Source organism: Zonotrichia albicollis, chromosome Z (genome assembly GCF_047830755.1).
Source record: "Zonotrichia albicollis isolate bZonAlb1 chromosome Z, bZonAlb1.hap1, whole genome shotgun sequence".
Classification (NCBI taxonomy): Eukaryota; Metazoa; Chordata; class Aves; order Passeriformes; family Passerellidae; genus Zonotrichia; species Zonotrichia albicollis.
The window spans coordinates 50,479,206-50,492,208 of NC_133860.1; the positions used below are offsets into that span (position 1 = coordinate 50,479,206).

The window sequence follows — 13,003 nt, forward strand, 5'->3', positions numbered from 1 at the left end:
GGACAGATGCAAAGTCTTATATTTCTTGGAGCTAGAATTGAGAGCATTTATAGAAAACAGTTCTCTATAAAGTTATTTGCAGAAGATTCCAAGCCCAGTAGGAAGATTGTGTCAAGGAGGTGATAACAGGAGGCAGGTAACAGATTTCTCACATCTTCACCTCCCTTGACAATGTTTGCAGTGGCTCATCATAGGTAACTGATGTTAATTTATTCAAGCACACCTGTACAAGGGCCGGAAGTCAGGTAACCAGACAAAAAGTATCTCTCTGCTTTTTCCATACAGCTACCCAGAGGCCCATATCTGCACAAATTTAGTTCTGGAAACATCAGCAGGTTTTAATAAACCACCTACAGATGTCTTGCTCCATACAAATCAAGGAGTTTACGTTTCTAAATCTGGACTGATTTAACTTGCAATCAAATGGCATGATCACACTTGGCATCAATAGTTGCCTCATATTTATTTATAAGTCACCCTGAGCAGATATTATTTTGTTTTAAAATTTATTCATGGGGCTCAATTACCTTTCCCATCTTGTGGAACACACACACACATGCACGCACACACACATGCACGTGCATATGCATGCATGCTCAGTTTTTGAGAAAACTTAAACCTAAATGACAAACCTGAGTAATGAATAGTCCTACTTAAGTAGCAGACAGACAAAATAAAAAGTTTTGGTTTGTTCTTCTGAACAGGTACATTGAGAATTAATTTATTTTCCATACTTTGAGAGAAAGGAAAACATAGTCACCTATTGTTATTAATGTTGTATCCCAGCTTAAATCCCTTATTTAAACTGATTTTAATAGTGTCAATATTGATGTGCAATGGGGATTTAGCATGCACTAAATCCAACTGAGAAGATGGCTCTATTTCTCCTCCTCCAAAAAAAAAGTTTCTCAGCAAGACCTAATGAAGGCAAAAGGTCCACCTACCACCTGTTTCATCACTGGTTTGGACCATAAAATTCTTGGCTCTCATAGGTGAGAGACCAAAATGAAGCCAACCACTCTAAGTTGCACCTTTCAGACCTTTACTTCAGACTTAGATGAAACTCTGGCATTGCTGCCCCCTTTGGTCAGGAAATAATTCTTCCCTCCTCCCATCCACATGTCTCATCCACTGTTCAGGATCATTCTCTGAGCAGTTGTACCCTGTGCTGACTTCAAAGATTATCTACACCCATCTCTTTGTAAGAAAAACTCAGTGTGTGCTGGGATAAAACTCATAGATGAGGCCGGGAAAGAGATCCCAGGGGAATCTGACAGTGGCCACTGGCCCTTTCTTCTCACTTGCAGGCAAGATCTTCTCTGACTCCAGAGAGAATTCAATCCACAATGGCAAATCATTCCATTCAAATGGTCAGTCCTCAAGGGACTGTATCTTCTTCCCATCTCTTTTCCGTTTAAAAAGTTGCTTGAAAAAATGTCTTTCCACTCAAAAGGAGGCTTATGACATTGTTTCTAAAAATTTTTAATATTGTCCCTTTTCCTATTTATTCTCCCTTGTCTTTTTGCAACAAGGCTTAGCCTGAACATCATGTCTTCAGAAGAAAGGACATCTGAAGTAAATACAGGAACAGAAATGGATGAACAGCTATTCAGGAAGTGGTTGCTGAAGTATGGAAGAAAAAGTGGTTTACTCAAGTCTAGTGCTTCCAGGTAAAGAAGAATGAAAGACTAGTCTGAGGAAAAGACAAAAAAAAAAAAATCTAGGCATTAGGGGTGATTTAATGAGTGATGCTACTTGTAACTCAGAATAATGATGAAAATAGGTGCTTTTAAAAATATCTAGGCTAAACAGAGCTTGACTATTGGAAAACAATACTGTTTAATTTTTAGAAGGGATAACAGAACTTCTGGGTCTTTGATAGTAAGGAAAAGAAGTCTTACTTTGCTTCCCTTCCTCCTAAATTGAAAAAAAACAAAACACATGCAAAGTGGGACACTAAAATCTTCTGGTGATCTTGTCCATAATTTGCAAAGATTAGCACTGGTTAAAAAAAAGTGGATATTCCAACACTGCAGGCAGAAGGATATTTATGCAGGTGTTGACCTTGGCAGGAATGATGCAGGAATGATAAAGATAGATTTGGTCAACCTTAGCACAAATTGCTACATGAGGCTTTCTGCAAAGGCAGGGTTTGCAGCCCTGACACAAATAAAACCCCTCCGTTGTCCAAGCAGCACTGCTTTTTCTCCTGATGCGATATGCTACATCTGGTAACAAGCAGTCTGTATCACAATTCCTGCTTTCCAGAGCCCCTTTTACAGCAGCTCCACCCGCTGTAAACAATTTGGGGGTTTGTGTATGTACAAGGGGAAATATTTGATTAACCTTTGATTAACTAGAGTTGCATTGGAAAGGACTTCAGCCAAATCAGGTGCCTCTAAAGGAAACAAAAATAATCAGCCAAAGTTATCTATCTCCACTTAAACTTGTATTTTATTACAGAACATAGCTGGAGTTGTGAGTTTTAGATATCTAACTAGTTATACTAGGATTAACAATGTAATTAATATAATGCTAGTCATAGGCTTCATAAAATGACAAAAAAAAAGGATAAAAACTTCACAAGACTGTAAGCTATGGAATAGCTAGAACGCTGATTTCATTACAGACATAGTACTGGAAGTACTGAAGAAAAAATTCATTTTAATTTTTAAAGCAAAGACACTCCAGCTAATCAAAGATTATGTGACTCATAGCACAAGCAAATCACAGAGACTTTTGTAATGAGTGCAAAATGGGACATAAATCCATTTCAAATACTATCCATGGGTTATTATTGTGTGCTGTAGGTAGCTAACCCTTATTTCTCATACAGCAACTGTTAGCAAAACACTCCTGAGTTTTTAAGTGAAATTGATTTAAGAGGCCAGAAGAAGTTCTCACTTTGCAATCCTATTAATCTAATTATCTAGTTATCTTTTTGGTGGTCTCCATAATCTGAAAAGCTGGCAACTGCATATACTCCCTCTTGAGAAAAGAAAAAGAGAGAAATATATATATTCAAAAGGATGATGAGAAAAAAATCTAAAACAAATTTAATGGAAAAATTTTGGGGGTAATTAAAGAGATTGCAAAAGACCCCCACACAAACAAACAAACAAACAAACAAAACAAAACAAAAGCAAACAAACAAAAAATCACTCCCACAACAAAAACAAAAATACCCAACCCAAACACCCCCTAAAAAGGGGGCAGGGGGAGACAATACATTGATTTAATTTTTACTTCCTAGGTTTTTTTTTAACAAAACTGTCAGTTTTTGGACAAAGTATTAGAAAATGTTACTTAAATCTTTCACTTGCCTTCTTTGACATACTGTACATATGCTTTCATTTCGGCACATTTCTAGATGTTGCACTTCTAGATAAAAATGGATAGCCCAGGGAAGTTTTGTATATGTTTCTTGCTCAAGTATCTAAAAGAATTATCATGAACCATGAGAAAATTTCCTTTAATGGCATTTCCTGACTACTGTTATGAATCAAAACTGATACACAACTAATAAAACTAGTAGGGTACACAAATTGTACCACGCATGCTCAATTTTTGAGGAAACTTAAACCTAAAAGACAAACCTGAGTAATGAATAATCCTACTTAAGTAGCAGACAGACAAAATGATAAGTTTTGTCTTTGAATTTTTGCATTACCTTTGAATTTTTTGAATTACAGAATCATTAAAGAATATAATATACAAAAAAAGTCTTTTGTCCCAGGTACAGCACATAACTGAATCATATTCTGAATGTTACTAATGGAATGATGTAAGAAGAGGGCCTTGTCCATTACACAAGTGAAAATGATATGCAAATAATAATTTTATCTTTAAATTAGCAGCCTGCAATTTAAGACACTAAATCATTTTTTTAATTTCATGTTTCTTTTAATAAGCTTAATAGTAGTATCCTATGTATATCACAAAAAATTCAAAATGTGCCCTATATGCAGGTTCCTGTCTTGGAAAAATTTTATGCATGTCATCACAGTCACTCTTAGAATATCTAAAATTTTACTATGCTAACTTTATTATTACCTTGATCTTTCAATGTATTACGGTTGAAATTTAATACACTGCATAAGTTCCACATCCTAAAGCTAATCAACTCTTGTATCACATGCTCAATTCGAAGCTGTTTTGTGGAGTACATGACTGATTTTTCATAATTCATTTAAGGAAACAGACTGACTAAACCAAATTCTTGACTAACAAATCCTGATTATGATTTCAGGAACTGAAAGGGGTTTCACACATCTAAGCTTAGCATAGATTTTGCCACTGATTCAAATACTTCCCTTGTCAAATTCAAGACTCATAAAACTTATCAGCACACAGCAAGAAATTGAGTCTTAATTTAGATCTACCTGCTTTGTATCCAGTAGTTTAACCTACTGAAATGCAAGTTTCCTAGATTGTGCCTCTTAGGTGTTTTGAACTTGTATTCTTATATTTGTTCATATTTTTCTGTTTAATGGATTTCATAAACGATAAGAGAAGACATGAGATATTTAGGGATGGTATTCTTCATCAAAATAGTGAATTTTGGCTCCTCAGTATCCTTAACACTAACTTGCTTTCATTTTAAAGGATGAGAAATATTCCCTTTCAAACATATCAATTTCAATGAAAAAAAACAAAAACAAATCAGAAGCTGTGTATGAAATGTTTAGCTAGTTTTAATTTCCTTCCTGTGTCTGCTGAATTTTTACAGCCTAATGAAAAAATATGAAACGTAAGTAAAAGAAAAGAGGTGACCCAATTTTGCCATTACTCCATGAACTAGAGAGATTTTGTTATATGACAGTATGATTATCAAATGAGAGTTGTTATCCACAAGCATGAAATACCTGTGTTATCCTATCACTTTGATAAATTCCAATTGTATTACATTCTCCTCAGGAATCAAAAAGAACAGTCTATAAAAAAAACAACCAAAAAACCTTCAAAACAAAACAACAAAACAACAAACCCTAAACCAAAGGGTTTATGGACCAGCTGCTTCTGTTTAAGCCCAACTGCTTTTGTAATGATGCAGCATAGCTCAGGCATGCTGTCATCTGAAGGGTCAGCAGAATATACCCTAATTGATCTTAAAAATATGTAGGGGAGCCTTTTCTCTCTGAATGAGCAAAAGTTCCACTGGTGGAGAAGGCAGTTGCTCACAGGCAGAAAATAGTAATATAACCTAAATTGCCATAGTGGATGTGTGTAGGTTCTACTAAAGAAACAGACAATGATTTTCTTAATTCTTAATATTTACTTGTTCTCACTACAACATAGTGCCCAGTTTTAAAACTTAAAAATAGTAAAGAACAACCTTCTAATGCTTCTTGTTTGCTTTTGTATGATCCTATGAGGATGGAAATAATTCCGGTCCTTTATTACCTATCTCCATCTTTTCATTCAACCACCCATCCACCTTCGCTCTCCTTCCCAGTTCTGTGGTTTGATATGCATGCAATGGAGATATTTATATTGTATATAATTTACTATATTTACTTCTAATAGAAGATTTTCTTGTTTTAAATGTTACAGAAAGGAAAATAAATGTAATGAGGGCTGTAGCTTATAAACAGAAGTACAATACACATGTTCACAGGAATATAGAAAGTATAATGACATTTATTATCTAGGCAGTCACTTAAGACGATGGCCCAATATATACCATTCTGAATGCCAAGGAACAATGAAAATCTTAAAGTGATAAATCTCTTTCAATGTCATGGGAACACAATTGTCACTTGTCATTACTGTGCATCTCTCTATTTCTTCATATAGCCTAAACTGCCTATTCTTCCATAATTCAACACATTTAATAATGCAGAAAATCAATTAATATTTACTGACCTGTCTCTGCTTCTCCGTGATGGGAACGCGGCGTTACAGCCAGCCACTGTGCAGACATGCATCTCTTTTAAATGAACATTTCGGTAATGAAGCTTCACACTGTAGGAACTCTTGAAACTTTTCTTGCAAACATAGCAGATCTTGGGGTCTGGACTGGAGCACATTTCACCTTCTGGCGAGAACTTCTGAGGGCTGCTGTAGTTGAATGTAGAAGCAAAACTTTCATGAAGAGCAGCCATACTGGCACTGCCTCCATTGTACAGTCCATATTGGCTCATATAGAACATATCATATGTAGGGTCTGTATACTCTTCCTTCACCTTAATGACATCCTGGTTGGAAGAGTCATTGTGGTTTTCATCAGGTCGGTCACTGTGCATCATAGATTTTTCACCAGGTTCGTGGAGGCGATCATCGCTTTCCAGGGATTCTTCACACAATTTGGGCTCTGATGACTCTGACTCATTTTCATAGTCTCTCTCATGCTCCTGGTCTTCTGATGTCATGCTGTCTGCCCTTCTTATGTCTGGTCTGGACATACATCTGCCTCTATCACTTTTGGAAAAGTCTTTAACAGACAGGCCTGGGCTCATTTCCTCCTGAGAATGGCAGTGATTGTCATGACCAATGTCATTCACCATTGCGCTCCTGTCATTCACCTCTTCGTCTTCATCATCAAACTCATCAGCAGTGTCAATAACTTCCTTTTCAATTTTTACTGGCATGCTTGACTTCCTTGGCTTCTTCTTGGGGGCAAGATCTGCATTGGGCTCTGGGGTGGGCATCAACACTGAAGGTACCGATGACTCTGAAGGAGGAGGGGGATGCTGCTCCATGCCACTCACAGCTGGTATTATGGGACTGGTCGGGAGGGAGGTTGGAGGACTCACCATCTCTCCAGGAGTAAGTAAATTTCTGTAAAACGGAGGAACAGGTTGGACAGTCTTTAAAGCCGGGAAGACCAGCTGACTGGGAAGAGGGTTCTGTAGTACTGGGTCTAGAGGGGGAGTGGTAAACCCCATCGGTGGACGCCCAGGGCTTGTTAAAGTTAGGCTGGACTTTGTACTTGCTATGACAGGAGTGGCGGCACCTGATGTAGCACGAATTAGATCTTTGTCACGGTTATTCCTTAGCATAGGCATGTGGAGGCGGGGATTTGGGTTAGCACTGTGGCGATTGCGGCTTCTGAGAGAGCTGAAGACCATATTGCAGCCTTCAATAGTGCATCGATGCTTGATTTTCAGGTGCACAGCGTTGTAGTGGATTTTAAGAGTACCTTTGTCGTAGAAAGTTTTGCCACATGCATTGCAAAACACTCTTCCTTTCCTGGAGGCTGACCCCATTCTCCTCATTCTGTGAATTCGGAATGAGCTTTTTGTGTGCTCCGTTTTCGATAAATCATTAACTGGTGTAGGTGTTTGAACAGGAGAGACACAAGCTGGCTCAGTTTTGGGCTCCACATTTGTGATGCTGGTCAAAGCATTCCTGCTGGATGCTTGCTCATTCTTGAAAGGTGTAGGAGAAACTTCAGATTCACTGCTCTCATTATATTCATTTTGGGTTGTAAGGCTTGGTTCACGGAGCCTCATTGCTGGCTGTTCCAGCAGGAGGCCATTTGGAGGCAGCCCCAGAAGTGGAGCAGAGACTGGATTTATGTACTGGAATGGAAGCAGGAATGCAAGGCTGTTCGGGATGTTTTCAAAATGATGAATGCTGGAAGGGTTGCTATTCTCCAGGTGAGCAAGGAGACTTGGGCTCCTGGTGCGATTATTGCTTTCAATAAAAGTCCTTATATCTGAATCTGTCTTTGAAGATGGCACAGCCACAGCCTGCCCTTCTTTTTCTTGAATTGCCATCAGCTCCACGATAGATTTCGTTTCTCCAAATCTCAGGAACTGCTGAAGGGTAATGATCTCTTCTTCCCTGGACATGATGGCCCAGCGGTCCAGCACCTTGCCTGCAGCATCCTAGAGGCCATATCAAAGAAACAACAAAGACAAAACACAAAGAAAAGCTTATTGATTCTGCATAATTATTGAAGAAGGTGCTCTGCAGTCTGAACATGAAACACTAAGCTCAAAAAACAAGATGCAAACAGTGTTAATAGAACTTGACCAAACAACACAAACTTTCCATCCATGCAAATACTGTAATTAGAGTCACAGTTAGAACACCAGATTGAGGTTAACAGTGTCAGAGTACACAAAATGTAGACCCTGGGACTCTGTCATCTAAAATGCTTTCAGTATTTTTATTTTAAAAACAGTGATCTCTGTAGAATGCTACTGTTAGAATAAATTAGTAAAACATGAACTGTTGTGCACACCACTCTAAAATACAGAAAATTGTACCTTAATCATAATTAGATGGTAACACTATTAGTGGACTATTACTGCGAATTGATTGGTTGCAAACTTGCAACCTTGGTATGGTTTAGACTTGAAAGATTACTTTTTTTGTAACCTTCTTATAAATGACAGTTAAAAATACGTAAAAAAGAAAGGATCTGATGGATGTAAATAGCATAAATGTGTAAAAATGTTGTCTCTTAACATTGCCTTCTGATAGCAAGGGAAAAATCCAGAGAGAATACACATCAGTAATCACAAGACTATCTGTTGTTAAATATACATTAAAAAGCATTTCACACTTTCATTTTTGCTAGTAAGCATGAGATTTGCCTGAAGGTAGGACTTAAAAATTCTGCAATGTAATGTCAGGCAATCCATTCAAGCAAGTATTGATAAAAACATATTAAAATACTTATATAATGAATACATCATTTTATTGGCATCTTTCCTTTTGGGCAAATGCTGGACATAAAATTAGCACAGTAACTATAACCAACAAGAAATGTGGAAGGCCATCAGACCAGAATTATTCCAATGCTTCCTCATGCATTAGACAGTTTGAAAGCCTTAGAAGACACACCACCATACTGCCTCTGATATTTTTACATCTTGAATCTCAGGTTCAGAACCTTACCTAAAGACTTTGGATTACAACTGCTGCAAAAATCATTAACTCTTGTTTGATTATGAAGTCTGAAATACCTTTCTTCCCCTCCAGCCCCTTCACCCCCTGGATTTATTTATTTAATTTATTAAATTAATTAATTATTTTCAGTCTTCAGATGATTGATACTTCTCTTCCCTCACATTTCCTAGAGTACCAAAAATATAATTTTGCAATGTCAAATAATAAAGCATGTATTTAATTGATTAGAGTTGGTTTTATTATTTCAGTTTGAAAATGTTCAGTTCAGTTCACCTCTCTGGCTGATGTATGTTTCAGTACCTTAGAAATAACTACAAAATCTTTATAAATGCTTCACACATGAACTTTTACAGTCAAACCCTGAAAGACAGTAAAACCCTTAACAGCAATTAACTTGGAAAATCTTACCCAGTTAATCCAGATGGAAAGCCCCAAAACCCATCTATGTGTAGAAAATGTTCATTCAGTATTTATGGTGATGAATGAAACATCATGATGCAGATGCTGGTTTTGGTTTGCCGCATTAGTATGGAAATGTGTTCACCTTTGAACACCCTTAAACACAGTGGACATGTCTGATTTCTATGTCCTTACAGTTCTTGATGTAGCAGTATTCTACAGGCAGCTGGTACTATCTAACAGAAATCATCTGGAACATCAAATATCACCCCCAACAAGAAAAATAAGTGAAACAAAACCAAACCTAAATAAGGCGAGGGATGGGAGGAAAAAACCATCAATGCCATAAAAAAATTAAAGGACAGGTTCATATTTTAAAGCTCCAAAATTATATTTGCTTTTTTCCACCTAAATAACTTTAGCTACTTTCCCCTTGGGTAAGATCTAAAGTTTCTTACAACTAATTCAACAATTTCCAACCAACCATGGCAGTTCAACATATGGGTAATTCCTACAAGGAGCTGCAAAACCAGATTTGAATCAGATTTTGATCTCCAGGCCTTCGCTGTCATATCTGACCTCATCTATCTGCACACATTTCCCATCCCAAATGACAAATATTAATTCCTTCTAACTGTAACTCCCATAGTTTAAAGAAGGAAATAACATTGTCTAATTTACAGTGCTTACCTGCATTGAATTAGGCTTCCTGTCTGCCAGCGGCTTCAGCCTGCTTTGTAATAATGTACCACCGCCACATTTTATGTTGGTTTTGTTTCCATTTGTAAATCAAGCTTATATAACAGATGGATGCTTTACAAAAACCGATATATAAGTAATTAAAAGTTAATCACAGCTAGCACAACAATAACTCATGAGAATAGTAGGCAGAGATCCTGTAACAGACTCCCACATGTAAGGGGAAGGTGGTGTCACACAGTCCCTCCCTGATGGCAGCTCTCTGCCAGCTCTCTGCATACATAGAACAGGCAGGCAAGCCTACAAATGCAGGGGTTCCCTTTGTGCGTTCAGGGAATTACTCCACATCCTCACTGCCCAAAGCTGGCACTTAGCTAGACGAGTTACCTCTTGATGAGACACCATCACCCTTTGTTTCACTTTGTTTAAGAATTTACAAGGAGGAGCACCAGACCTTCAGCAGCTGCTCAGTCCCACTGATCAGAGAAACTGGCAGTTCAGGGTGTGACAGTCATGGGGTACCCTTGCTGTCACAGAAAAAGCAGGGAATGAGCAAGTTGCTCTTAAATACTCCTTGTCTACTCCTACTAGCTATATCAAGCTTTATCTTTTTAATTTTCAGCAAGAAGTTTTCTGGCCTTCTTTACCCAACAAAAACAGAGAGAAATATGCAGATGCCTGTATTTCATAAAACCCTCACTGCTTATGGATACTGTCTAGCATATGCTTCAATATTTACACAGTGAAAACTTTCCATAAATCATTGTAAGCATGCATTATGCAAAACTAGATAAAGAGTGAATAGGAATGTCATTTTTTGATAAAACTTAAAATTAACAAAAAAAAAAAAATCTAACCATTATCCCATTTGAATTTAGCTATAACTAGCTAGGGATCTTTCTGTATATGGTAATACTTGATTAGAGGTTCAAGTCCTTTCTTACATGTAATCGATTTCTTGTTTCTTACAATCTCTCATGCTAAATTTTCTCCCCGAAGCCATTAAAGCATATCAACATTTAAATACTTCATGACAAAAGGTTCCAATTTATATTACTTTTTTCAGCTCACAACTGATTAAGCCAAGCCTCCAGTGACAATGTGTACAAGGAACTCAGTGAGTACAGAGATATCACTGCATGCATACAGCTCTAAGTCAGGCAGGAGACAAGTAAGCCAAATCTGTATAGCATACACTAATGTTCTTCCTACTTGTCCAAACAGCCTTGCTTTGATTTTTAATTTAATACATTTGATTTTGTTTTATTTATTTATTTATTTATTTATTTATTTATTAAATTTTATTTTACTGTGTAGATCTCTTTCTCACAATTTCAGTTGGAGAAAATCTTTTAATCTTTGAACTATATTAAACTGACCTCCAAAGATCCAGGACGTAACCCATAACCTTTTCTAACTCTAACCACACACCCAAGTCTATTTGAATAAACAGATCCACACACACACATGCAACATTACATCTGTAAAGTAATGCCATGGTTTATCACCCTGAACCTGCCTCCTCAAATTTGGTGACCATATGTTAGGAAGAAAGGTGTGTGTCAGGATATGATAGGGTCCATTTTGTCTTAAACTTCTGTATCTAGAAGAACACATGGTGGGATCAAGATGATTATCTTGAATGACACAAACTACAAGAGAGGATGGACACAAAGATAATTCTAATTTTTAGGAGCTTAACTGGGGAGGGTTGTCAAGGTGAGTCTTCTTTTCCTGAAGGCCTTCAGCCTTTAAATCTTTCAACCGAGCTTTAAAACCTCCCAGTTTAAAAACTGCCTATTTAGAAAATAAGAACAGTCTACACAAGCATACACCATAAACATACACTGTAAACTTGGAACTTCTATTATGAAATCAGTTGTTTTAAATTTAATTTTGTGTGAGAAGCTCCCATGACTGCATTACAGGCAGAAATTTTATATGTTTACACATAGAGAAACACATTGGTGCACATATACAGCACTGACTTTTTGCAATTCTATGCTATCTTACTGATTCACTTAGAATAGGAAAAAACTGATATATACACCTGACTGGATACACAGTGAGAGATGCGCCTTACAAGGCTGAGATTAATACAAAGGTAAAAAATAAATGGCTTCTAAAACTAGTTTTATGTTCTGGGAGACACTCAAGGATTATTTTCAGGCACTACTGTGATAACTTCTGAGAACCACTCAAAGTTGTTCAGAAAACAGAAATAATTGCTAGGCTTCATATTTTAGTGAGTTTGCATATGCACCTAAACAGTGGATTTTGATGCATGACAATGAAGTTTCCTTGTTACAAAATACTGCATAAATACATGTTTGAGTAAATTATTAGGCTAGCTCAGGGTATAGCCTGAATTTTTCAATTTTTCTTCTAAGGATCTGTGTATTTTCAAGCTGATCTCAAAGAAACATTTTGAATGCAGCTGTAACAGTTGAAAAGCAGACTGAAATATATTAATTTGGTCATACTATAATTGCAGAGGATGGTTTTAATTAGTGTGTAGACAAAAAAAAAAAAAAAATCCACATTTGTTTCTAATAAAGAAAAGCCTTCATAATTTCCATGATTTAGGGTCTGTTGTTTTTTGTTTGGCTGAATTTCCCAGAAGCATCTCTTTGCCTCACAATTAAATTTCAAGCTGCTACACTCTGGGTAGTCCTACTACTCTTGGGGTAAGAGTTACCAAAACTGTGCAGCACCACACCAAATCACAGATGGGACAGTGTACAACATTTCTAACTCATTTGACTAACTCCCACTGATCTCAGTAGGACCAAAGTAAGCCCTCTTTCTAGTTTTCCATGGAAATATACACTCACACAGGCAATCAGATACACATTTTCTTGATAGGATTTTTTACCATGCTGAATCTCCCTCACCTTTGCTCCTGTAAACATGAAGAAAAGATGTACATACTTGCTCACTGTGATTTCACATGTGCAACTAATACGAGATTTAACACACTAAGTCTGCAAAGAGGTATGGTTGAAATTTTTTCGCTGTCACTTTTCATCCACCTCCCACCAGC

General features: G+C 37.0%; 1 protein-coding gene across 6 annotated transcripts in view; it reads right to left on the reverse strand.

Moving 5' to 3' along the window:
- The window catches only part of BNC2 (basonuclin zinc finger protein 2), a 328,349-nt gene that overhangs the window by 26,809 nt on the left and 288,537 nt on the right, over positions 1 to 13,003 (reverse strand). For all 6 annotated transcript variants that reach the window (XM_074532754.1, XM_074532753.1, XM_074532750.1 and 3 more), the window contains exon 5: positions 5,866 to 7,832. In XM_074532754.1, the coding sequence (XP_074388855.1) occupies positions 5,866 to 7,832 (1,967 nt within the window). The remainder of the gene's footprint in view (positions 1 to 5,865; positions 7,833 to 13,003) is intronic.